At 37.2% G+C, this 25451-nt stretch overlaps 15 protein-coding genes across 15 annotated transcripts; 7 read left to right on the top strand and 8 right to left on the bottom strand.

Moving 5' to 3' along the window:
- Positions 1–39: 39 nt before the first annotated feature.
- Positions 40–1596, bottom strand: C9374_000653 (uncharacterized protein; the record flags this gene model as incomplete). Its single annotated transcript, XM_044696400.1, has 1 exon — positions 40–1596. One exon carries the CDS (start codon positions 1594–1596, stop codon positions 40–42), a length of 1557 nt encoding a protein of 518 aa, XP_044552481.1.
- A 631-nt stretch (positions 1597–2227) lies between these two features.
- C9374_000654 (uncharacterized protein) lies at positions 2228–3401 on the bottom strand (the record flags this gene model as incomplete). The annotated part of the gene is made up of 2 exons (XM_044696411.1): positions 2228–2302; positions 2373–3401. 2 exons carry the CDS (start codon positions 3399–3401, stop codon positions 2228–2230), a joined length of 1104 nt encoding a protein of 367 aa, XP_044552482.1.
- A 110-nt stretch (positions 3402–3511) lies between these two features.
- C9374_000655 (uncharacterized protein) lies at positions 3512–5779 on the top strand (the record flags this gene model as incomplete). Its single annotated transcript, XM_044696422.1, has 8 exons — positions 3512–4195; positions 4293–4680; positions 4774–4838; positions 4896–5019; positions 5087–5159; positions 5217–5248; positions 5307–5490; positions 5545–5779. 8 exons carry the CDS (start codon positions 3512–3514, stop codon positions 5777–5779), a joined length of 1785 nt encoding a protein of 594 aa, XP_044552483.1.
- Positions 5780–5892: 113 nt separating this feature from the next.
- C9374_000656 (uncharacterized protein) lies at positions 5893–8153 on the bottom strand (the record flags this gene model as incomplete). Its single annotated transcript, XM_044696433.1, has 3 exons — positions 5893–6241; positions 6302–6385; positions 6448–8153. 3 exons carry the CDS (start codon positions 8151–8153, stop codon positions 5893–5895), a joined length of 2139 nt encoding a protein of 712 aa, XP_044552484.1.
- A 261-nt stretch (positions 8154–8414) lies between these two features.
- On the top strand, positions 8415–9726 carry C9374_000657 (uncharacterized protein; the record flags this gene model as incomplete). Its single annotated transcript, XM_044696444.1, has 3 exons — positions 8415–8603; positions 8662–8982; positions 9058–9726. 3 exons carry the CDS (start codon positions 8415–8417, stop codon positions 9724–9726), a joined length of 1179 nt encoding a protein of 392 aa, XP_044552485.1.
- Positions 9727–9786: 60 nt separating this feature from the next.
- Positions 9787–10848, top strand: C9374_000658 (uncharacterized protein; the record flags this gene model as incomplete). Its single annotated transcript, XM_044696455.1, has 1 exon — positions 9787–10848. One exon carries the CDS (start codon positions 9787–9789, stop codon positions 10846–10848), a length of 1062 nt encoding a protein of 353 aa, XP_044552486.1.
- Positions 10849–10935: 87 nt separating this feature from the next.
- C9374_000659 (uncharacterized protein) lies at positions 10936–13248 on the bottom strand (the record flags this gene model as incomplete). The annotated part of the gene is made up of 1 exon (XM_044696466.1): positions 10936–13248. One exon carries the CDS (start codon positions 13246–13248, stop codon positions 10936–10938), a length of 2313 nt encoding a protein of 770 aa, XP_044552487.1.
- Positions 13249–13681: 433 nt separating this feature from the next.
- C9374_000660 (uncharacterized protein) lies at positions 13682–15490 on the top strand (the record flags this gene model as incomplete). The annotated part of the gene is made up of 1 exon (XM_044696478.1): positions 13682–15490. One exon carries the CDS (start codon positions 13682–13684, stop codon positions 15488–15490), a length of 1809 nt encoding a protein of 602 aa, XP_044552488.1.
- A 36-nt stretch (positions 15491–15526) lies between these two features.
- On the bottom strand, positions 15527–16774 carry C9374_000661 (uncharacterized protein; the record flags this gene model as incomplete). The annotated part of the gene is made up of 1 exon (XM_044696489.1): positions 15527–16774. One exon carries the CDS (start codon positions 16772–16774, stop codon positions 15527–15529), a length of 1248 nt encoding a protein of 415 aa, XP_044552489.1.
- Positions 16775–16892: 118 nt separating this feature from the next.
- C9374_000662 (uncharacterized protein) lies at positions 16893–17939 on the bottom strand (the record flags this gene model as incomplete). The annotated part of the gene is made up of 1 exon (XM_044696500.1): positions 16893–17939. The coding sequence occupies one exon, from the start codon at positions 17937–17939 to the stop codon at positions 16893–16895; it is 1047 nt and encodes a 348-aa protein (XP_044552490.1).
- Positions 17940–18114: 175 nt separating this feature from the next.
- Positions 18115–19761, top strand: C9374_000663 (uncharacterized protein; the record flags this gene model as incomplete). Its single annotated transcript, XM_044696511.1, has 3 exons — positions 18115–18182; positions 18301–19230; positions 19293–19761. 3 exons carry the CDS (start codon positions 18115–18117, stop codon positions 19759–19761), a joined length of 1467 nt encoding a protein of 488 aa, XP_044552491.1.
- A 34-nt stretch (positions 19762–19795) lies between these two features.
- C9374_000664 (uncharacterized protein) lies at positions 19796–20944 on the top strand (the record flags this gene model as incomplete). The annotated part of the gene is made up of 1 exon (XM_044696522.1): positions 19796–20944. One exon carries the CDS (start codon positions 19796–19798, stop codon positions 20942–20944), a length of 1149 nt encoding a protein of 382 aa, XP_044552492.1.
- Positions 20945–20998: 54 nt separating this feature from the next.
- Positions 20999–21822, top strand: C9374_000665 (uncharacterized protein; the record flags this gene model as incomplete). The annotated part of the gene is made up of 2 exons (XM_044696533.1): positions 20999–21443; positions 21500–21822. The coding sequence occupies 2 exons, from the start codon at positions 20999–21001 to the stop codon at positions 21820–21822; spliced, it is 768 nt and encodes a 255-aa protein (XP_044552493.1).
- A 65-nt stretch (positions 21823–21887) lies between these two features.
- On the bottom strand, positions 21888–23466 carry C9374_000666 (uncharacterized protein; the record flags this gene model as incomplete). Its single annotated transcript, XM_044696544.1, has 5 exons — positions 21888–22567; positions 22640–22720; positions 22775–22862; positions 22928–23277; positions 23331–23466. 5 exons carry the CDS (start codon positions 23464–23466, stop codon positions 21888–21890), a joined length of 1335 nt encoding a protein of 444 aa, XP_044552494.1.
- Positions 23467–23637: 171 nt separating this feature from the next.
- Positions 23638–25319, bottom strand: C9374_000667 (uncharacterized protein; the record flags this gene model as incomplete). Its single annotated transcript, XM_044696555.1, has 5 exons — positions 23638–24598; positions 24656–24828; positions 24902–25076; positions 25187–25208; positions 25283–25319. The coding sequence occupies 5 exons, from the start codon at positions 25317–25319 to the stop codon at positions 23638–23640; spliced, it is 1368 nt and encodes a 455-aa protein (XP_044552495.1).
- Positions 25320–25451: the final 132 nt, after the last annotated feature.

Genomic DNA, 25451 nt, shown 5'->3' on the forward strand with positions numbered 1-25451 from the left:
CACTAATTAATCATTGGTACTTGAAAATTCATGACCGTTTCATTTGCTCAAATTTCTTGGAACCTCTTCTTCACCTTCTGAATTTTGTGGTAACTGAAACCAAGAACGTTCTTGGTTTTCAAAATTTGAAATCTTGGATTCGAGTGGAGATGTGGTATCAGTTTTGCTTGAGGTAGTCTCTGAAGATAAAGACTCCGTTCCAATACTTGAATCACTTGTTTTCACATGTTTTCTATTGCTGTCACTCATTGAATTTTTCTCGTCTGCACTTTCGGAGAGATCTTTCTTTTTTCTTCCTCGTTTTTTACCTGTATGTTCATCTTTGCACTGTTTTCCCATGGAAACGCATCTATCACATGGTCTTCCACCACTGCATCGTTTTTTGGCTTTTCGGCACTCGGTGCATGCAACGCTGATTCTTTCCTGAGATTTTGAAATAGGTGCCGTGAAATTTGGGTCGGTGTTTAGGGTAAATGACGCCTCAGAATCGGTATGTGCTCGATGAAAAGTCCAATTTGTTTGTGGAATAGAGGATGAAATGTTTGTGAGTGTGGACGTGCTTTTCCTCTTCGATTTGTGACGCGTTTTTGATGTTGACTGTACATGCGTGGATGTATCGCTGCATGTATGTTTCAATGAAAATGTGGCATACAACGATGCATTTGTATCTGTAATGGATGGATCCATGTTGTGACTACTATTGTTAAAATCTAAAGTTTTTGTTGTGCTCTCAATGATTAATGTTTGTTGTGAAGGAATTAATGATGGCGGCGGAGTACTGCTTGTACTACTATGTACTAACTCATGAGTCGATATATGGTCATACCATTGCTGTGGCTGCTCAATGGCCACGTTATCTGTAGTTGTGGATTGGAAATGTTGTTGTCCATTGTATACAACCATGAGGGGTTGTGATGGTGTTGCGACATGGGTGGCATGTTGTGGTTGTTGGAAGGATGACGACGGCATAGCCATATTTCTTGCAATAGCACTTTGTGATGTCTTAAATTGGTTTCTGGTTGACACTCCATGTTGGGCCGAAAGAAGGTCTTGATGCATCTCCAGTGGAGGAGTCTTTCGTATCAATGAAGAGCTGTGTGATAGTGTTGACGGCACCTCATCTTCATCCTTCGTATAGCCATAGAGCGGATTTGTTGTTGCAAATACATGTTGGTCGTGTGAAGAAGATGGCAGGTAGGAGGTAAGCGTACTTATTGGCGGAAGGACAGGAGGATGTTGGTAAGCTTGTTGTTGTTGTGAATACGTGGTAAATATTGGTGGTGTGGAATATTGGCTTGAGTGGTGATGTTCCATAGCCCTAGAGGAGATAGTATGGGAAGGAGAAATTGGATTGCTCACGGAAGCACGATTCGATGATGCCTGCAGTGATGGCTTGCTTGCCTCTAGGTAGAGGGATGCTGAATCGGTGGTTGTTAATTGTTGTGGTTGTTGATAGAGGTTATTGTTGTTGGTCACTCTTGAATGTAATGTGACATGTTGTGGGTTGTGATGGTATTGAGTTTGGCTTGGTGTTCGAAGATGTTGTTGGTCATTGGTTTGATGGGGTGCTTGGTCCTCTGCTTTGTGTCGCCACATGTTGTTGGATGGTGTAGGCTCTCTGTTATAATACTGCAATGTCTAACATTATCGTCACACAAACGACAGCAATGTGAATCGATTACTGTCGACCTTCCTCTAATGAACAAGTAGTGTTGGCTGTTGTGTATTTTTCTAAGATGTTGCTGATGCGTTCAGAATGTGATGCACCACAACTGCCGTGTGACGGACACACAACATCATGAAATTCACAATTACTGCACCAGGCGCACCGTCTAGTCGGTCAAAGGATGCTTGATCAACACAACTATTTTGGCGCAACATTCGGCTTTCACTGTGTTTGGAATTGGATGCTGTTTACATAGAATTTGACAAGGGTTGCTTGGAAATAAAAAATTTAAATGGAATTTCAAGTGGTCGCCAAGTTTAGCTAATACAAAACATGGTATGTGGATATGTTGATGGTTACTTATAGTAGTAATTCATTGTGAAACCAATGTGTTGTCATATGATCAACATGGTACCGTTGTTAATAGAAACCATGTTGCTTGCAGACTGTGTTGTTGAGTTGTAGTGGCTGACAAGTGATACTTTCAATTTTGGGGGTATCTCTTATTGGTTTCAAAGAGCGTTTTAAACCAAAACAGTCTAACGCTCCTGGAATAAGAGATCAGGTATTTACGAATTCAGAAATCAAGGTGGTAAATTCATGTGGATTGTCAATATGGATCCAATGTGAGGCATTCTGTGTAGCGAGATAGGATTTAGCAGTCAATCATAATAATAGCATTACATCAAATGACAATATCTCTTACCTTGACAGTGTTGAAGGTAGCATTCGGGAAGAAGGTTTTGGAAATTATTTCGTAATGGTCAGTGACATACATTGATTTAGCTCCTCTCAAGAACAAGATGTTATCTCCAAGGTATTGAACAGGAACTTGATACATTCCAAGGGCGTCCTCTCTAGTTTTGAAAGGAAACGAGCCAATCTGCGGAAGGTACGCTTCAATGACATCCAAATTGCATCTCCATGCCCACCCAGCTGTGTCGTTATTATTGTCTTCTTTGAGCCTAACAAGATTCGTTAATAAGAAGAGCCTGGCATCACGACTAATTCCTCCTACTTTAGCTAATATAGCTTCTGCCTCCGTTCTTGTTTTTAAAGTTTTCAAATTAATTCCTCTCATGGCATCAATATATTGCTTAATCACCCATCGATCGTCCTTAGTGTAATCGACAGGAGAGACATCCACAACAATGGCCTTATTGATCCGTTGCAATAATGGTGATGAAATACTATTGAGGCTTTCTCTTAAAAGTAAATTCATTAATGCCTTGCCAGACATTGAATGCGCAACGATATTCACTTTTTCAAGCTTCAATTCATCCATCACGGTAATAATATCGTCCGATAAATCATCATAACTCATCGTAGTGGTATGAGAGCTTCTTCCATGATTACGTGAGTCCAACAACAAACAACTTCCGTTCGTGGCCAAAACATCACTATACTTGTTCATGATGGAAACGTAATTCTGTCCGCTTCCGAGCAATCCATGAAGGAAAAATGTAGGAATGCCTTCATATTGTTGAAAAGGATTGTTCATGTGTTTCATTTGTTTCAAATATTCATCTTTCGGAAGCTGCTTTCCGTTTTTATCAAAATTCAAAAAGAATAGGTATGGATCTTCTCTTGTAGAGTTTGCTGTGCTCGTTGAAAAATTGCAAGATTTAGTGGAATAGTTTCTATTAAAATGAAGATTTTTGGTCCATGATGGGCTCAGAATACGAAGAAGAGGTTGATGACACCATTGGGTGAAACGAGCTTTGGTTTTGAGCATTTTTTAATGACAATTTATAATTGGTGGACTAATTGAGTAATATTAATCAGATGAATAATATTATGGGCTTCAAGCACCTGACATTCACGAAGGTCTCAAGTTTACAAAAAATGCATCCTTCTCTTACGAGTGCTCTTTCAACATCAAACACCAATTCATCAATACCTTCCGAGAGGGTTCAACAACCACTCCAACGAGAGCACGACCAAATATTACATCTTCCTAATATTCAAAATTTAGATCGAGAAAGCAACAATGATCATCATGACCTTTCAACCACAAGTCCCAGATTTTCTTCAGAAATTCCAAAAGGACCGAAATTAAGTCCTCGAAGTTTCAAAAGAAAGATCTTTATCAAAGATGATTCCCATAAATCATCTCTCGGTGCATCATCATTAATTTCCGTTCCCGATACGTCCACAGCAGCATTAAGTATTACAAAAATTCTAGCCATCTACACAGGAGGTACCATTGGAATGAAAAAGTTTCCCGATGGCTACCGTCCTGTACGAGGTTATTTACGTAAAAAGTTGGCTCAATTATCTCAATTCAACGATGCCAGACATCGGAAATTATATTTGAAAATGGCTGGAGTTATTAATGATCAAGATACAGAAGAAACTGAAAGAGCCAAGATGGATCAATGGTTTTCAACGCCAAGAAGTGATGACGGATGTGTTGCTTTATATCAATTATTGGAATTTGACCCGATTTTGGATTCAAGTAATATGGGCTATAAAGACTGGGTAAAAATTGCTCAATGCATTTCGGATCATTATGGTGATTATGATTGTGTATGTTTTTATACATTATGATTCGGTTTCGTGCTTATTGAGGTTTATGAAAATATTAATTGTTAATTTGATGAATATTTGATATTCTTGGACCCAGTTCATTGTATTACACGGAACAGATACCATGTGTTATACAGCTTCTGCGTTGAGCTTCATGTTCAGACATTTAGCCAAGTCTGTTATTTTGACAGGATCTCAAATTCCAATTTCTCAAACCAGAAATGATGGGTTTGATAATTTATTAGGAGCCATTACCATTGCTTCGAAATTATACATTCCTGAAGTTTGTGTTTTTTTCCATAACAAGTTATTTAGAGGAAATAGATGTACAAAGATGGATGCTGGAGATTTGAGTGCTTTTGATTCACCAAATATTGCACCAATAGTGAAGCTTGGAATTGATATGGAGGTGAATTGGTCATTGATTAGACCTCCACCAGGCCAGAATCAAGAATTTAGAATGATTCCAATTTCGAACAGCAATGGTAGGTTCACTCACATGATATTTTCAATGTTGACATGTATTAACTTGGAATGCATTATTATTATCATTATTTTTCGGAATTCACAATTTTAAGTTGGTATGCTGAGAATATTTCCTGGTATTAGTACAAGCTTAATGTCCAACTTTTTCTTGCCTCCAGTAAGTTTTTTACATTGTTGTGACCATTCCGAATTTATTTACACAAATGAATGACAGACAGAAGGAGTGGTCATGTTATCATATGGAGTTGGAAATGTTCCCTCAACCAGATCTGACTTTTTGAATTGTATCAAAGATGCAACAGAACGAGGAGTCGTGATTGTGAATTGTACACAATGCTGTAAGTTTCATCAATGACGAATTTGAAAATGTTGAGGGAACTTATTTGTAAATGATCATGAAAAAAGTCAAAGGAGCAGTGTCAGCCTCTTATAAAACAGGTTCAGTGTTGTACGAGCTTGGTGTTGTGAGTGGATCAGAGTAAGTAACAATTGTAACATAGTTAAATTCAAATTTTTGAATTTTTCTTTTTGACAGCATGACACCAGAAGCAGCTGTCACAAAACTAAGTATGTTATTTTTATGCTCATCATGTTGCTGAATATTGATTTTTAATGACTGTAACAGTGTATTTATTGAGCTGTGATATGGACTTGGAAGAAGTGAAACGGTTGTTGACAGTGGACCTTAGAGGTGAACTAACCAAGGTTGTTCCTGTTTCGAAATATTCTCTGAGAGAGAGGGGCTTTGTCAGTGCTGTTTGTAAGGCCTTAAATTTCCATGGTGGAGAATCTGACATGAAGGAAGTGAGGTGAGTTGAAATTTTATATTCGAATTCAAACTTCGTATTCACATTTTTTTTCAGTGATGCGTTATTGCCAGTGATCATGTGTAATTTGGGTGCCATTGGAGCCACGGATGAAATGAGAAGATTATTGGAAGTTGAAGGTGTTGATCCAAATATTCAGGATTATGACAAACGTACAGCTTTACATTTAGCTTCTGTAGAAGGACAGCTTGCCATGGTGCAACTTTTAGTAGAGTTTGGAGCTGATATTAATTGTAAAGATAGGTCAGTGTTTGTTGTGAAAATTACATGATTTAATAAGTTATACGATTTTAGATGGGGAAACACACCATATGGTGAGGCAAAAAATGCTGGCAAAAAGGAAGTTGTGGAATATTTTGAGAGTCTTGATGTAGAGCTCGAGTATTAATCCGATTCATTCATGGTTCTAAACTTTGATTGCATTGTTTTGAAATGTTTTAAAAGCTCTTCAATACTTTCTTCAGAGTTTTTGTTTTCTTCTGTTTCAGCTTTTAGTTGACCTGCTGTTTGTATCATGCATAACGTATTGACACATTCTAAACGTTTGCTTAGCTTGCTGTATGCTGTGCTTTGAGGCAATAACATTAGCAGGCCATATAATGTTTTCAATAAATAAGAATGCTTCTGAGGTTCCAATAATTGCAATCTTAAATCAACAAATATGGGTGATTCTAAAAGTTGAATCAAGTTGTCAATTTGGGTTAAAAATTCGACAGTGACTTCCACTTCAGAGCTGTTGTTCCAATTCGTTCAATCATTAACTCTGCACCATTCATCTTCAGTGACTACTTACAAGCTTGAAACGAGATAACTTGCCAACTCGTATTGATTAGCAAGCAAACAGAGAGTGAGTGTTGCAATAGAATTGTGGCACCAACTATCAGCAATGATCAGTCAAGAGTGTGAACAGTGCGTACAAAACGAAAACAACACACATACCTTCTGAATAAATCAAAAAATAATTTTTGACCTTCTCGAGAGGTTTTGCACTTCTTAATCGAGTTCCTCAACCCCAATAGTTCTTTGCTTGTTAATAGTATCATATTAAGGGTTTGAACCAGAGTAGACGTAAACTCTACGTTACTTTGTTTGGTATCGAGTAAAATATTCGCCAATTCCTTGAAAATCTTTTCAGGGTTCAACATGACACTGAGTTTTCTGAAAATAAATCCAGCTTTTGCCAACAAGTTGTTGTCGTTTTGGAACATTTGAACCAAACTTCTTAAAAATTTTTGAAAGTTTTCTTCAGTCGTGGAGATGATGGCTAGAACTTGTAAATCTAGAGAGACAACATCTTCGTTTGGATCAGATAATGATTTTAACAAGAGTGCAAAAATTATTTCTATATGTTTCATCACTCTATCCAAATTCTTGTTGAGTAAAATGTGACACCATTTCAATGCACAAATTCTGTTGGGAATGTTTGGTTTTTGTATCTCAGTTTTGATGACTCTCATCACATCACTAAATGAAATCATTTGATCTGGAGTTGATTTATCTTCAATGATGCGCATGATTTCATTATTGGCATTTGTGCTCGCATTTCGCAAATCAAGCTCATTGCTTGAAATGTGTTGTAAAATTGCACCAATAATTTGAGCGTGATAGGGCAGGACTTTTCTCTTGTCGAACTGCAAGAATTTGTAAATCCAAAATATGGCAATTTGTTTGGCCAAGGTACTGCCAGGAACATTCTCACAATGTGTGATCAGAATTTTGATCAGTGGACCACAATCTATAGCGTCGAAGGAACATTCAATTTCTGAAAGAAATTCCTCAAGCGTCGTCTTGGCTTGATTGATGATTTCTCTATTTGGATCGCTGAGCATATCAAATATACCAGAAAGAAAATGAGGCAAATATTCTAGCAAGTCAATATCTGGAACTGAGTCAAGAATAACAATCCAGCTCAATAAAAATTGTCTAATGAATGGATCATTGGTATTGATGCGCTTACTGAGCTCAGGAATGAATTGGTCAACATTAAAATTTTCATCTTCTGTGACAATATCTTTTACAAGTCTGTCCAAGACTACGTTCGCATTTTGGACAGTGGAATCTGGATCGCCACTCAGCTTGCACAATCCATCGAATATCATGTGAAAATAATTTGGAATAATTTTTCCTCTTGCAATTTTAGCGACATTATACATGGATTCAGAAGCGTGAAATCTCACTTTTGCGTCTTGATCTCCAAAGCATCGTAGAATGGGAGGGATCAAATCATCCAAATACTTTCCAATATCCTTGTACAATGCCACAGAACATGATCCGAGAGCCCATAATCCTCCTTTTTTCATGTTAGGTTGGATAGAGTCCACGAGTTGTACTGTTAAATATCGGATCAACTTTTTAACAAGTAACTCTCCTTTCCTCAACTTTTCCTCCTGATTTTGATCTGAATTATCAATTGTTGTGGTCGCAGAAGGAGTGGTTGTTGTTGGTTGTTCCGAGTCCACAGTTTGCAATAATTTACAAACCAATCTCTCAATTTCCTCTCCTCCCGATTTTCTCTTATCTTTCAGTTTATCGCTCAAATTTCGGATCAATGTCTGGTTAATATGTGGAATAATATCAGCAAATTCATTTTCAATCGTTGAGAGTGATGAAGATGCGAGAGAAGTCGTGGAGGACGAGTTTTGCATTTTTTTTTAAGTAATGATGAAAAATCTTTAATCTCAATACCATCAAAGAGCTCTCATGGATATTGGTATAGATCTATCGATGTTAAAGTTGAAAGGACACGCTATACAATTTTCGCCACAATTATTTTGCTCATATATTTTGGGTAAAGTCAAGAAAAAACCCGCCACAACAGTAAATTTAAAAAACTGAACGTTGGTCCATTCAATTTTCAAAAAAAAAATTACTGGAATATATTCAACCCTGCATCCATTATACAATCCATGGAGGATCCAAAACGAAGTAAATCGGTACAGGATGTGAGGTCTAGGTTACGTGAAACACAACAGAAAAGGAAGGATTTTTATAAATCATCTCATTCTATTCCGTCCCGATTTGAAACAAAATTAAATTCATCATCTTTGGAAAAGAAGGGATTTGGAACGAGTAGTTGTAGATTTCAAGTATTTGTGGTACGTTACAATGTGATGATATTGCGGAATGAGGATGATGAACGTTTAAAAATTGCAGAATGATTTGGGTGGCCCTAATGCAACCACCTATTCCATTAATAGAGAACTACTTGAACGGAAAACGTCAGACTCAAAGAAAGGTTATGGATATATGGTATCGAATACTAAACGATGGTATGATGCTCCAAGAAGTACATTTATAACACCTGGACCTGGTTCTACGGAGCCCCTTCAATTCTTTTCGTCAACCACAATACAAGACAAACGAATTCCCTCGTCGGCCGGTGTTGGAAGTAGAGCTTTTTTATCCTCATCGCCGACCAAGACAAAAATTGAATCAGAAACACCACCTACGGTTGGTCCTGGAACTTATAATGTGGTAAGTTGAGAAAAGGTGACATGTAAACCTTAAATTTCACTTGTGGCCACAAATTATAATTTTGCAATTGAAAAGTGTGAGTCGTCGTTTGACAAGAAACGAGTGGGATCTGCCGGTAAATCCTCCATGTTTGCTTCAAAAACAAAGAGATTTTCAGAAGAGAATCGTTCATCATCTCCAACAGATATTGTCAACCATTTCGAAGAAAGCATTGAAGAAAAATATGAACGAGAAAATCCATCACGAGGAATTTACCGAATAAGAGAGAAAAAAGAATTACCTCAAGCAATATTTCGATCGACGACGAGAAGAGATATTGAGAATGGAAAACCTCAATACGAATCGATTGATATTTCAGAAATTACTAAACCCAAATCTGCCTCACGAAGTACCAGAGAAATTCAAATTGATGATTCTGACAAGGATCCTCGTTCTTTCTTTTTCAAAAACGATGCCATCGATCGGTTTGGCAACTTTACAGGAAAAACAAGAAAAAAGAAGCACTCCAAGGAACAACCAGACCCAATATACTATCCCACAACCGATCGATTTGGCTCCAATTTGGCTGATAAGGACAACAAGAAGCACATTAGCTCTAGCTTCTTTGTCAGCAATTCAAAAAGAGACCCTTATGTTCCAACTGAAAATGCAGACCTGTATCCAGGAAAATATGACTACTCTCAGCTATTTGCCACAGGTAAAACAAGGACTTTCAACGCCAATAAACGTGGTATATTTCTGTAATCTGATGTGGTGTTTCAATGTCGGAGTTCAGAGAATTTTAAAAGGTAATTACACAAAAAAATGACACTCCGAATTCAAGCAGTGACAATGCTCTCCATTTTCCTATTCGCACATCTCCTCTCATCCATTCTCGCTCAACAACAACAACTCGCAACACAATCCATCAAAATTTCCTCCTTCAACATTCAAGTATTTGGTCAAACGAAAATGTCAAAACCCGAAGTAGTTCAAACACTTCTCAAAATTACCTCCATGTATGATTTAATATTCATCATGGAAGTACGAGATTCAAGTAACACGACCATACCCGAATTTACACGACAATTAAATAATTTTATTCCATCGACGAGTGTCAAGTATCAATTTCAAATCAGTGAACCACTCGGAAGAACGAGCAGTAAGGAGCAATATGCCATTCTTTATAAACCCAATATCATCAAATTTGTGAAAACTCTGCAATATTTGGATGTCAATAATTGGTTCGAGAGACCTCCTTTCCTATTTGTATTTGAATTAGTTGCATTGCCAAGTCAAATATTTTCATTATTGGGATGTCATATCAAGCCAACAGATGCTGTTGCAGAAATGAATCATTTGGTTGATGTTTTCAATTCGTATCAAAATGAGGCATTTGCTAATCAAACCATTATGTGTGGCGATTTCAATGCAGGATGTTCCTATGTGACCTCATCCGATTGGAATTCGATTTCTTTACGAACAGACAGTACTCGATTCAAATGGCTCATTAATGACACTACAGATACCACAGTAGCAACTTCTGAGTGTCCCTATGATCGATTTGTTGTTCCCACAAGTATGGCACAGAACAATATCCTCAAATTGGGTAGCAAGTATGAAATTAGTCAAGTGGCATCCGTATTTCGATTCGATGAGAGGTTGGGATTGAATTCAACATTTGCAGCAACCGTTTCAGATCATTATCCGATTGAAATGACCATTCAGGTACGAGTAGCGACGACATCCTCGAGTGGTGGACCAAAAGTTTCACAATCCACACCTCGAGTGGTTTCGAGTACGACACGTTCATTGTCATTATCATTATTCATCATACTCGTGATCGTCATGGTTCAATTTTTGTGTGGCTATTGGATTTCTCTTTAAAGAATTTTCTTCAAGTGTCCATGAATCACAGATGAAAATAGTAAATGATTTCACATACACACACGCGCGTCACACAGATCGAATCCCTTAAATCTCTTCGGCATTAATGACGCTAGGACATTGCAAAATCTTACTCAACTGCTCAGAAATGTAATAAATTGAGGGATGGAATGTTTCTTTCTGAGCTGTATTCCACTCAGTTTCGACAAAGGCCGTCTTGGCAGATTCTGTGAAATGAGCCGTGGCAATACAAGAACATGCGGCCAATAAAAAGAAGAGCAATTCAGATTCAGGCCAGCTCAGTTGAAGGATTTCTGTTAAATTTTTCAAAATTCTCATGTTAATGGTTTGATTGTTCAATACGACAACATCTCGTTCTTCCTTAATTCCAAGTAAGAATGCTAACTTCTTGTTGCTGGTTCGCACAGTTAATCTTAAATTTCGTTCTTGTTCTGCACCCACGTATTTGAAGGAGGTAAATCCAACAAAATTGAAAACAAGTTCACATATGGATTTGTTCGTTGTGCTGAGCAACTTGTTGGCCAGTGTTGGTAAAATATTTAGTCTCAACACGCTATAACTTGTGCACTCTGCGTTCGATCCCAATAATCGAAATCTCACTTCTCTGCCAAAAACATTGGAAATTGACCTTATCGCCTTTTCATACTCCAAGGTGTTCTTTTGATAGTTTAGTAATCTTCTAGGTAAGTATGAGAGTTGAATATCACAAAGGAGTTGGTTCGACATGTTAATTAAAAGGTCCAATAAATAAATTTTGGTCGATTTGATGTTTGTCAAGTCAAAAATATACTGTTTCAAGAAAAGTGACGCCACAAAGTCAAAGCTTTTAAGCTCTGTGTCTGACTCTCGTGGATATACTTCAAATTTCTGTGGTGTCGAACTGAAGGTTTGTAAATTATTTCTCTTATAAGTATAATATTGCTCAATGACAGCTTGACATGTGTCCAATGTTCCACACATGGCCAAAAATTGAAACATTTCTGTCACGGACATGGATGTGGTGTTGGTGATCACACCGCTGAGTTGACACAGCTTGTACAGTATGATATCATTAAATTCGTATTTGCTTCCTGCCATAATTACAAGCACTTGACGATCATTTGCAGTCATATCACCTGAAAGGCCAAGAAATTGAGCATATTTTGGAGAATTTGTACCAATTGACATTTGATACAGAATGACTCGCTTCTTTTGTTTTTGATGTTGAAGCGTGGTGGTCATTAAATTTTGATGAATATAAACTTTTTGATCTAATTGTTGAAGATCAGGTATGAGCTGAATGACTGATGAAAATCCATAATTTTCTTCTCCTTTGATTTGCTCAAATTCAATGATTTGAAGCTTTCCAAGAAGAAAAGTACACATCTCCTGATAATAAATATTTTGAAGAGATATGGTATCAATAAGCTGTCGAACCATTTTGTGTTTTTTTGAAAATTCCACTCGTGATGACAATGGTATACACATATACACTCCAACAGAAGGCATATCAAGCATTGTGACTGTATCTTCGCTTTGAATATTAATAGTCTCTTTGTGAAATAATTCATTAAGCAATAATTGAATTCTACAACTTCGAGCAATCACTTGTACTGCTCTCAAGAAACTATGTTGTCTCATCTTGACAAGATCACTTGATAAACTATCCAAACTAGTAGTCATTTCACTGCCACCATTACTTGCACTCGTTGTACTATTCATCATGAGAGCACACACCTGATTACTCCATTGCACAAACTGATTCATACTAAACAAATAAGGAGAATGTTTTTTCGCTAATTGATTAAAATATTTGGAGGCGTAACTGAAACGCAACGCTGAAGTGTAAGGTAGAAAGACTAAAATTCGTTGATAAATATCTTCGGCGTCGGGTAAGGTTGAGAATAATTGGATTAATGGGATGGAAGGTTCGGAAGAGGGATTTGATGTGGTTGGCATGAGAGGATGACTACTGGTAGAAGCATCGCCAACACCTCCTCCGAGAGAATGATGAGAAGCATTGGTTGAAAGAAGTAAATTACTTGATCCTAGTGAGGAGAGAAATGTATGAGGAGTAGTACTAGCACCTCCCAATGATGATGAAGTTGTTCCTTTTCCACTCTTTGAAGGTGTTTTACGAATAATATTCACTCCTGATGCTTGTACCGATGATGATGCGGAGGATAACAAGCCAAGTTGCTGTTGTTGTTGTTGAGAGGATGAACCCGATGATGGAGCATTGGTAGTTGATGCTACTGTTGTGGTTGCATGAGTGAGATTGGTTAATGTATTTGGATTCGGATGAGCAAGACCAAAAGGAGAAGGCGCATTATTTGAATGCAAATAATTCATCATGGGATCTCCATCTTCCTTCAATTGAATGAGTTGAAAGAAGAGCATTCTTTTTACGAGAGAGATAATGACCACAAAATTATATGTTGAGCACAATTAAATTGAAAGGAGTTAAGAATAGTGAAGAATAATTTGATGATGATGCAATCCGAGAGAGCAATGAAGGTCTCAATATATATTTTTGAATGATGACGTTTTTCCAAGAAGGTTGTTTGAAGAAGCGAGTTGGTAAAGGTTGTGAGATGAAAGACTTTTTTCTTTCAAAGAATTGCAGAAGGCAAGAATTTGGAAGCCATGGACTCCATTGTGCTCACAAATTAGTCGATTCTTAGGAACACACCACTTTTTTGCCCAAGAATGGAGAAAAACAAGAAATGCCGTTCACTCTTTTCACACGAAATTCAAGAAATTGGTGCAATTCGTTAAGATCTTATCAATTTTGAATGAGTGATGAACAAAACCAAAAAGGAAATTGAAAAAAATGAAAATTTTGTGTGGCAAATTCGCCAAGTTGTTGTTGGGGGCTGCAGCATCATCATCCAACGGAGTTGTAATTCAAAAAACTTCCTTGCCTGGACAACTTGTTTCTGGAATTTGTACCACCAAATATATTACTGCTTCGTTTTCAACAAGAGTTTTCAGTAGAAAGAATCAATCCATTGAGGATTTGAAAATTCATTCATCATCATCCTCGGAGAGTTCAACTACTGGACAAAGTGTGAGCTCCGATGAAGATTATTATCAAAAAAGAAAACAAGAATTGAAGGAATATCAAACAAAATATCCCAAATTATTACCGAACTTGTACCCAAATCATTTTTCATTGTCTTGTAGTTTTAAAGAATTCAAAGACAAGTATGATACGTTGCAAGCTGGTGAAAAATTAAAAGATATTGAGGAAACTATTGCTGGAAGAATTATCAGTAAAAGAAAAGCAAGCTCCAAACTCTATTTCTATACGATAAGAACCACGAATGACCACAAATTGTTCCAGCTCCAAATTATGGCAAATGCTGAAAATTATGATGCCACACAGAGTTCTGCGGAAGAAGACAGCAAATTTTCAATCATCAATACAATTTTGAGAAAGGGTGACATTGTGGGAGTGAGAGGCTTTCCTGCAAAATCTGGCAAAGGAGAACTTAGTATTGTTCCAAAAGAAATCACACTTCTAAGTCCTTGTTTGCATCAATTGCCACAAAAGATTTCATACTCTGAAGGAACATCTCTGGATGACATTGAAAAAAGATATAGAAATAGGCATTTAGATTTACTGACCAACCATGACGAGTTGTACAATGTGTTTCTCACAAGAAGCAAGACCATTTCTTTTATTAGAAACTTTTTCTCAAGTCGAGGATTTCTTGAAGTTGAAACTCCAGTTCTAAGCGAGAAGAGCGGAGGTGCAAATGCCAAGCCATTCGAAACCCATCTCAACGCTATGGATATCGACCTCAAACTTCGAATTGCTCCAGAGCTTTATTTAAAGCAGCTGGTGATTGGAGGAATGGACAGAGTGTTCGAACTAGGAAAAGTCTTTAGAAATGAAGGAATGGATACCACACACAACCCTGAATTTACCAGTTGTGAAGCCTATCAAGCATTTGCTGATTATAATGACATGATGAACATGACTGAAGAAATGTTTCGAGGTTTAGTGACTGAAATTAAGGGATCTCCAATTTTGCACGTGGATGGAATTGGAGAAATTGATTTTAGCAAACCATTTAGACGTATTTCTTTTGTTGACGCCATCGAGCAACACATCCAACAAAAGCTTCCAGATCCATCGGACTCTGAAGCAGTTCACAAATTAATTACTATTTGCAAAACTCACAAAATTCCTTTTACTGCTGAAAAAGTGAACTATGGCTACTTGCTTGACAAATTGCTTGGACATTTTGTGGAACCTGAATGTGTGCAGCCAAGTTTCATCATGGATCATCCTGTTGACTTGAGTCCTCTGTCAAAATCTCACAGAAATAAGGGACAAAATATTACTGAACGTTTTGAATTGTTTATTGGAACCAAAGAGATTTGCAATGCCTATACCGAGTTGAATGATCCTGAAGAACAAAGAGACAGGTTCAGAAAGCAGCAAGATAAAAAGAGTCAAGATGACGAAGCCCACGAAATGGATGAAGCATTCTGCAAAGCACTCGAATATGGCTTGCCACCCACTGGTGGTTGGGGAGTTGGTGTGGATCGCTTAATCATGCTTCTCACTAATAACAAATCCATCAGAGATGTCTTGTTATTCCCAATGCTCAAGCCAAAGAAAGAAGAGTAAAGAAAGGTTGCTAAATTTACAACTTCAGTTAGAACTTTATCTTCGTTGAGATCCTGATCGGTTGGTGGAAGGAGTGGTTCGTGACCGAGAATCTGCTGGTTTTCCACTCGTTGTCTTTTTTGAATCGCTTGGCTTTCCTGCATTGGTCGATTGATTGGCTGGATCTTGGGTTGCGTTGAGTGAATTTTTGCCTTCTTTCGCTTTTTGAACTTTTTCATTAATATTTTCATAATTGGTTAAAAACACCAAACGATAAGCTCTTCTCCAAAGACGTTGGTATCGAGTGTGCACTTTGAATCGTTCAACTCGTTCTTTTTCTTTTCGCTTTCTTTCTCGCTCTTCATTTCGCTTTCTCTTCTCTTCTTCCATGACAGCAATAGCATTCTCCAAGAATACCACTCGCTTCTGGTCTCTATTATAATCCTGTACCAATGTGTTGTATTTCACAGTGTGTTCGCTCATAAAATTGTCATATTTTGTCACAAAATCATAGACTTGCTGTTCTGAAGTCAGTCGATCAAGCTTCATGTCATTTTCATCCTTGTGGTGGTCAAGTTTTAATTCTGAAAGCAACATTTCACATTGTTTGATTTGGTCTTTCAACATTTCTTCGAATTTTTTAAACTTGCTCTCAGCAAGGTCTTCTCTATTTTTCAAAACTGAATTAAACTCTTCTCGTTGTGAATTGGTTGACAGTTTCAAAGCCACGAGCTCTTCCTCAAGTTTTTTCAGCGTCTCCTCTCGTGCTGAAACTTCCTTTTCTCTTGAGCTCCGTACACCAGCCAATTCTCTTTGCAGTGCTTTCAGGTCAGCATTGGATTTCTTCTCTCGGGCTGCCTTCTCATTCTTTTGATCATTCATGACCTGCTCTTCTTCCTTCGTTGTATGAAGCTTGTCCGAGTAAATATTGACCATTTCTTTCATGATATATACAAAGCGTTCCAAACCTTCATCCTGTTTCGTTGGATTGGTTTGATCCACTGCAAAATTGTTCTGACTCAATACTTTACAAATTTGCATGAAGGTTTTTTTGATCTTGGTGGACCATTCGGGAATATCAGTATGTAAATATTCCTTGATTTTGCTCTCCAGTACTCCTTCATGTTCGTACAACTCGTGCAAGTACTTGCCCAATGTCGATGATTCGGGAATGAGAACTTGTTTGGCTTCATCCGAGAGTTGTGGATAATATTGAGGTAAAAATTGCAAGATACGAGTCTGATACAAGTGCTCGTTCAATACTTTGATGATTCTCTCCCTCTCATCCGTCAGTTTTTGATTCATGTGTTCTCGTGATGATTTTCAATCAACTACTATGGATTGTAATTCAATTTTTTTCGTAGTTTAATTTTCAATTGAAATGGCGGGGAAAATTTTTTCAAAATGACAAGATCTTTGAAAATTAATAATCAAATCGTAAAGTATAAGGTGTTTCAATGCCAATCTTTTTAAGTGCTCCAACAGGTAAAGCAAAAGTAGGGTCGATCGTTTTCAAACCATACTGCTCACCATATCCTAACAAACTCAAACCAGCAATTCCAAAAAATGTGTGAAATACGTCGACCATGTTATTGGGCTTGTCGCTAATTCCACCTTTTTCAGTATCTTGACAATTACAAATGTAATCATGTAATTTTCCTCCATCAATCCAATGAATTCGATCCATCATTCCCAAAGCACTCAATACCCACCATGAATAACAAACATCGGCCAATTTTTCTGGACGTCCATTCAAGCCACCATTGTCGCATTGTCTCTCACATAGCCACCAGGAAAGTGTGTCTTGATCGATTCGATCCAGTGCCTTTCCAATGGACAAGGCTCCAATACATGTGAAAATTTGGCCAGCATGGGATTCAGCTCCTGGACAAACACCAAAACCTCCATCAAAATTTTGACATGACAACACAAATTGCACGGCTTTTTCAACGTTAATAAATTTTCGATTATTGATCTTGTCTCCTCTATAATTGCTACATGTGTCCAATAATCCTAATAAAGCCAAGCAATTCAAAGCGCAATAACTGAATCGTGTATCCACTTCTCCCCATTGATCACCTGCAAAACTTCCATCTTCTTTTTGCAACGATCCGATATAGGAACCGATCTTTTCAATTTGTTCCAAGCTTAAAAACTCTTCAATATTATCTGTTAATAGAACCAATAATTGTACTGCAGAGAGAGTATAGAGAATATGAGGATCATGATTCGGAGCACCCGAAAAACCACCCACTTCATCATGATACGAATCTCTCACAAATTGTAAAATCTTGTCCCGATTCATCTTGCTAATTTCATTCATGAGGTCCATTCCAGTTAATCCCCAATACATTCCGGACATTCTCAAATGTTCTGTAACGCAATACTCGAAAGTGTTGGTTTCCTTCTCCTCCAAATGTTGAATATAGGAGATGTGAGCCTCTTTAGCAAAGGATTGTACTGAAGACATTTTTTAGTAAAATGAATTGTTGTTGCAAAGGGTGAGCTGGCGAGTCATGGATTAAAATCTTTATGAAATCGATGATGATTGAAAATTATTCTTCTTTCCGATGATTCATTGGGTTTCTTGGATTTTAATTTGGAATCTGGGAAATGTTGTATTTCTTCTTATCCCGATTGAAAAAATGTCTCGACTATTGATTTCATATCAACCGAAGAATCCGTTCTATACAACACTCATACTGATCAACAAGTAGGTATCTATTCCTAGTAGGGATGAATTTAAATGGATAGAAGTGTATTCCGAATTTTCGATCATTGAAAATAATTATTCTTTCCGATGATTAATGGTATCAATATATTTTCAAAAGAAATAATTATACAGATCAGCCATGTGTAGAGCCTTACTTTTTAAGCATTGATCCACAGAAAATAATGCCAAACCATTTAGATTTTTCTAATGGATTATTTGTAAGTGAGGTTAAGGAACAATTATATCTCCATAGTGAGGTACCCTGTTGGTTTGGCTTGACCAATACTGGGAAAATTGCAATCATGATAGAAGTGGACAGAGGAGCTGATTTTAATGCTTCATTTCAAGAAAAGTGTCGAAAATTTAACATTGATTTACCAGAAGCAGTTTTTCAAAGATACGATGACGACGAGGAAGTTGTTAAAGAAACACCACGAGAGTCAACAGGATCTCCAAGTGTGATGTCCTCATGTGACTCTGAGATGGTCAAATCTACATCAAAAAAGTCTGAAAGAAGGAAAGAATTGAAGTTTGACCATTTGACTAAAATGAAGCATGACACCAAACTGTTGCTAGTGAAAGATTTTCTTCATTCTCCACTCACTCCAATTGAATATTTACAAAAAATTGCAATCAAGACAAGAAACTTGGATGGTTTTAACTTCATTGTTGGAGATCTTTCGAAAGGATTGTATTTTTATTCCAACAAGGACAAGGAACGATGCATCTATGAGCTTGTACAGGGAGAATATGCAATCAGCTCAATTCCTGGCCTGGACACCTCGTCAGAAGTGTTTGAGTGTGTGAGAAGAGCCAAAAAAGAATTCCTAAAATCAGTTTCAACATTGAGTGCCTACGATCTCGATGAGGTTCCTGTGCAATATGATGAATTGAGTAAGTGGGTTAAATCAAAACAAGACATGGTCGTGGAAAGAAGGAAACAAATGAACTCTAGCAAGACACTTCATGAATTGTTTTCCATTATTGAAAAAGAGGAGAAACTTGGAATTGAAGAAATACATGACATGAGCTACTATTTAAAATTACAGTAAGTATTGAACAATGTCACTTGAAGTGGAAAAAAGAAAAATCACTCATGTCAATAACTAGCCCCTCTTTATTTGAATTACTGAGATCGATGTTTATTAATCATCCAGTTTTTGCTACAGAGTTAAACATGATGATTCTTATACATGATTCTTCCATTCCTTCAGAAGAAGAGTGCATCAAGACATTTGGGAAGAAAGTTGCTCATACAAGTGGTACCCAAAAACGAAGAAAAGGAGTTCTCAAATCATCCTCAAGTGTTCAAAGCATAATTACACCAACAAGAGTCATTTCAATTGAAACTCCTGAAAAACCACCCCCTCCCATGTTCTCCATCGATCGAAAAAAGTATTTGTGTAATCTTTACATTCGCAAGTACAATCAAGACTTGTTGACACGAGTGAGAAACGGCGAATTTAATGAAGATGAGTATTGGGAAACATTATTAGGTGGCTCGTCCTCTCTTGATGACTCGTTCTACAAGTCCATCTTTCAGTACTTTTACATTGACACCACCACTCATGAATTGTAATCTTTGATTCCTTCTCGAAGTGGAAATGAAAAAAATGAAACGAAAGGAAATTCCATCCACTGAACACGATGACAAAGAAGAAATTCCAGAACACTCTGCATTCCGAAAGTATGTCAAAATTGATGCCAACTTACTCGAGGATTTGCACCCCATCGAATTGAAGCAATTCATTGAAATGTATTCCAAGACACTCCGAAGAAAAATGTTGAAGTTAATTTCAAATATTCCCGAGGAAATTGTTCTTGCCATTCTCTCTTTTCTCTCACCTGTAGAAAGAATTTTGAATGGACCCTTGTACTGCTGCAAACATTGGAATGCATGTATTATGAACGATGAAAATTTGTGGAAAAGTATTTGGGAATTGTTGTTTCCAACGAGCAAGCCTTATGACCATGTAATTTCCAAGCCTTATCTTCTACTAAGAGCAAAATTCTTCTCAAACAAATGTGAAATACCTTATTTACGTTTCTCTTTTGACAATTGTAACGCTTCTTCTCCCAAAGATACTGAAATTATCAAAGAAGAAGATGGTAAAACGGTCGCCTATGATTCAGATGAAGATACGAAAGAACACAAATCAGAAAAGGATAATCATAGGACAAAGTTCACTTCAAAATTTTATATATTGACCAAGAATCCAGAAATAACCTACATTGATGCTGGTGAGGGCTGTGGAGGAGGATATTCAAGCAACACCTTGCTCTTGATTGACCACCTTGAAGGGATCTACTTTCCTCCCAACAAGACCACATTCTTCAAGTTCACATTAATGACTGACTTTAAGGATGTTGAATACCAATCTGGAGGATATTCCTGTTTTTCCTTTAATTCTACTCTTCTCGCCACAGTTCCTTATTCCTTATCAGATCCAATCACTCTAATTTCTCGCAACAAAATCATTCAACCACGTGTGAAACAACTCGTAAGAGAGTACCTGCAGCTTTCTAACGATGAATTGATCATTCCCAAACAGAGTTGGAATCCTAAAAAGAACATGATACCCACGGATGAAATCGGATGGTTTAATCAATGGTTGCGAAATTTTTCATTTTTTGATTGTTCAAATTTTGTCGACCAGTTGAAAGTAGTGGAAAATGAACAACAAGCTGAAAGTGACAATGAAGACGAAGATAGTGATGATGACGCTGATCCATTAAACTCTCCACACGAAAGTGATGAATGAATTGATTGTGGAATTTCAAGACAGTGCAATTCATTCAAATAAACACTGGAAAAAATGCCGCCATTCAAAGTCAAACAAGAGCATTCCGTCAAGGCTGAGAATGCTGCATCATCAACCTCGGGCTCACTGACCACAAAACGAAATTTTGTTGGAGTTCGGGATTTACAAAAGAGTGGAGCCTCTGCTATTGATTATGCGAACATGTTCAAACGAAAGACGACATCCTCAAAAAGTAGTAGTAGTAGCAGTAGCCATAGTACCACTGGATCATCCAGTAGTTCCTCTAAATCCAGTAATACCAGTGTAGATGTAAAACCAAATAGTCGTAAATATGAACGAAAATCATCATCATCGGAAAAGAAATCCAGCACGAAACGATACAGAAAATCATCAACCACTACTCCAAAGAAAATTGAAAAATCCGATAAAGTACGATGGACCACCTATCGAGGAAAGAAGTGTGTGATTCATAACGGAAAGAAAATAATAGGCCCAAAAGGTAGGTAAATTGATGAATCGTGTGTATTCAAGCGAGCGATTTATTTATTGGAATAGCAATGGCCATTTACAACAAATGGAAAGAATTAAACAAAGGGAATTCTGACACTGAGGAAAGCGCTTTTGAAAAACCCAAATCAAAAAAGAAAACATCCAAAACAAAGACGGAACCCAAAGCTGAAACATCAGAAAAGAAGCCCTTGACATTAAAGAAAAAAGGAAGTTCCACCACAATGAAGAATTCCACCATAACAGACTATCTTAAAAAAGAGGAGCCAGAAACAGTAGTGGTGGAATCAAGTGATGAGGAAATTGAATCTTTTGCATCAGATGACGAATTTGAAGATCCAATCGAAGAAATTATTTCTGACGAAGAGTAGTTTGACAGGCATGCCAGTAAAGCACTCAAGCAGCTTTGATTTAAGCTTGTTCAATTGATTCATTGTCAATCGAGTTTAATGTTGACATCGAATGCTTGAGCCAAATTGACCAGAGTTTCAGAAGTCTGTCGGTAATCTAATGCATTGGTTACCACGCATCCACGGTAATTTACAAAAGATGGAATATGTTGCTTGAAAAGTTCAGCCATAAAAGCTATTGAGTTCTCCAAAACAAATCCTTTTCGTTTGTAGTAGGTGTAAAACACAGAACTCTCCTCAAGAAGCTTCTCCTCAAAGTTCGAGCAATGCATCTCAATATTTTGCATAGCCATGTTGTGTGAAATAAACGGATGTTGAAATCTGCATTGTTGAAACCAAATGAAATCAGACCTTGCCAGCCTGAAGAATTCTTTCGAAACTTGCATGCAGTTGAAAAGTTCTGAAGGAGTAAGGAATGAAAATATTTGCGAGAGAGTGTCATGGTCCAAGCGTGAAACATCATACAACGATGTAGCGACTGGATGCAGGGATGTATTACAATTATAACGCTCGTGCCTTTTAAATCCTTTCAACTGAGTTTGTTCTGGAAATTTACAAGTAAGATCAAATCCATTCGAAATTTTGGAATCCAATACATCGACCTTATTAAAGATTAAATACAGAGGTTTGTCACAGGGAAACAAAGGGTCGTTGAGAGTTTTTTGAAAACATCCCAATGAGTCTTCCATTCTACATGTACAGTCATCTGCGTTTTGTTCGTTCGTTTACAATTCAAAACTTTGAGCTAGTACTACTCTCGTCATAACCTCTCACTTACCTTCATAACAACACTGATTAAATTCCGATAAGGAAATGACATAAAATATACAATCACATTTGTGATAGGCGTGTACCCATTCTAAATGATTTATCTGTATATACCAACAATGCTTCACAAATGATGTGTACTTACTTTTACGTCCACATCGTTGACCCTCAGTGTCAATGCAGATCAAAGAGGTTTGAGGGAGTTTGAATTCATTCTCAATCACTCCACAAGTCTGCATATTGTGTTCATTCATGAAGAGCAATTAGAGCAATTGCTTTGAAGTAATGCACAACATACTTTCATATATCGCTCTAAATCTTCCAAAACGCCAATATTCAATTTCCAAACACTCTCGATCTTGTCTAACAAGCTCATGAAATTCTCAATTGGAAAATGAAACAAGTGTCGTTGACGATAGGCCTCTTGCAGAACCTCATCATGCATGAAACGGTTTTTAAACCTCAAAATGTCTTCTAACGTGCAATCCGTGCTAACAAAATCAAGCCCAACATGATGCATTAGGGAAAAAATACATTTTCCCATTCCGTAAAGAATGGTGGATCGGATATTGATCAGCTCATAGTTACACATCGTGGGATTGGTCAAGTGCCTAATATTCTTGATTAAGGTACTTTTTCCAGATTCCCCTTTTTGTAATTCAAGTTTAAGTAGTCATGAAAAGTTGTAATAACTAACTTACCTGTTCCTATGAACAAAATGACCAATGCATCAGACTTCTTGTTATTGAGGTCATATCTAATTTCACTCGGAACAAAATCATCAACATTCTTTGGGTTGAAAAAGCTGTGGAAGTAATCCGAGAACCTCTGCCCCATTTTTTATGAGTTGGCTCCTTAGAACTTTAAATTGAGGAAGTGTGCGCTAGTGCGATCTTTACCATCATGATATCTAGCAACACACTTCTGTAAAAAAAACCAATGAGTGTTAAATTTATTAATATTGCAAATAGACCAAGTGTCCAGTGTTGAGAGTTGGGTAATCATAATTTAAGCAATAATCAAATTGTTGCCTTCAATCTTGGCGTTTTGGAATTTTGTGTTGACCCATCCATCTTCGTTTGTTTCAAAGCCAACATGACCAATATCTTGCCATTTTCCAGTGGCGACCAATGGACCTTTAACTTGAAGAGAGCCATCCACAACCTTCACCTCAGCATTGTCAACAAGCTTTCCATTGATAGTTAAAATACCAGATGTTTCCTCCAAACCGCTAACAACCCAAGATTTAACTTGTGGTAATTTTTGACCGAGTAATCCGACAATGGTTGAAGAGTCAAATCCAAGAGGAGTACAAATTACTACATTCTTGAGATGGTCATATGTATTCTTTGAGAAATCAGCATGATTCAACAATTCTTCCAATTCTTGTGGTTCTGCAAAAAGAGTAGTACATTGCTCTTTTGACAACATAGAAAGAGTGTTTGAAGCAGAATATTCTTCTGCTGGATAAACAATTACACCTCCTGAAACAAAAGCAGAGAAGTTACCCATGATTGATCCTGTTGGTGAAGTGGTATATTTTGGAACCATCACACGGTCTCCTTGCTTCAGTCCGAGAGTATTTGCAATAGTGAGACCAGCGTTGAGGATGTTCTTGTGAGAATAAACGGCGCTTGTAGCCTTATCAGGATTCTTGTCATTAAATAAAATCAATCCAGGATTAGTTGAATCCAATTCCATAGCAATTCTACGAAGAGGTGTCTCGTAATATCCGAATGGACCATACACCAAATAATCCTTCAATTGATAAGTTCCTTCCTTTGGTTTTTCCTTCATGTCAGTAAAAAGAATTTGCTTGCAGAATGGGAACTTTTTAGATTTGAAAGGAAGATGCAATTCAGATAAACTCAGTTCTGGAACAACTTCTCTAATCATTTTGTAATAGTTTTTAGTTCCGATCTTTGTTGCAGAAACAACAACTCTTGGTCTGACAAGCTCAATGAATCGACTACATAATGTCAATGAATATACTCTATTTTCCAAAATATGTTGTGAATATACTTACGTCAAATCTTTAGCAGCTTTGATGTCTGGAAGTGGAACGAGAACAGCACCAATCTTGGCACATGCCAACAAGGCAACAATATTTTCAGCGTTCATTCCTTGAATCAAGGCCAATCTATCTCCAGGTCTCAATCCCAATTCAACCAATCCGCAAGCCAAAGCTTCTGCGTGTTTCTATTCGAAATAAAATTGTTATAATCACCAATAATGTAGTTGAATATATCCAGGCAAACAACATGATACTCACTTTAAGAGTGGAAAATGACCAATTGACATTCTGATGAGCACACTTCAAAGCGTTGGCGTATGGCATTTGTCTAGCATTTTGTGAAAGGAAGTATCCGATAGTGTTATTAATTGGTTCGGATTCTTTTCCTTTTAAATATGTTGATGCATTAAATTTTTGATTTTTGAATTGGCTTCTGTTGTTTTGTTGTTGTTATGATGAATATGATGATGAAAATGTTTGATATTCAAATTCGATAAGAATTATTATTAACACATGAAATTCAACTCAACTCCTTGTACGTACATCAATGCAAAACTTCCATTGGCTATTACAAATAATAATAACAACAGAGTAAAGATGGTGAAAGGATGAAGAGAAATCTTTCATCTGCGAACATACCTCTGCGCAAAAAACTAATTGGTCGTGATGATAGCATTTTTTCTTCGCTAATTCAAAAATTTACAACAACATTTTCGTCCTTTCATAGTTGTTTGCCTCAGACTTTCTCACTTGATTCTTCTCTCATCATCGTCATCATACAAACAACAACACCCAACAAACCACTTCA

Source organism: Naegleria lovaniensis, assembly GCF_003324165.1.
Source record: "Naegleria lovaniensis strain ATCC 30569 chromosome Unknown tig010, whole genome shotgun sequence".
Taxonomy (NCBI): domain Eukaryota; phylum Heterolobosea; class Eutetramitea; order Acrasida; family Naegleriidae; genus Naegleria; species Naegleria lovaniensis.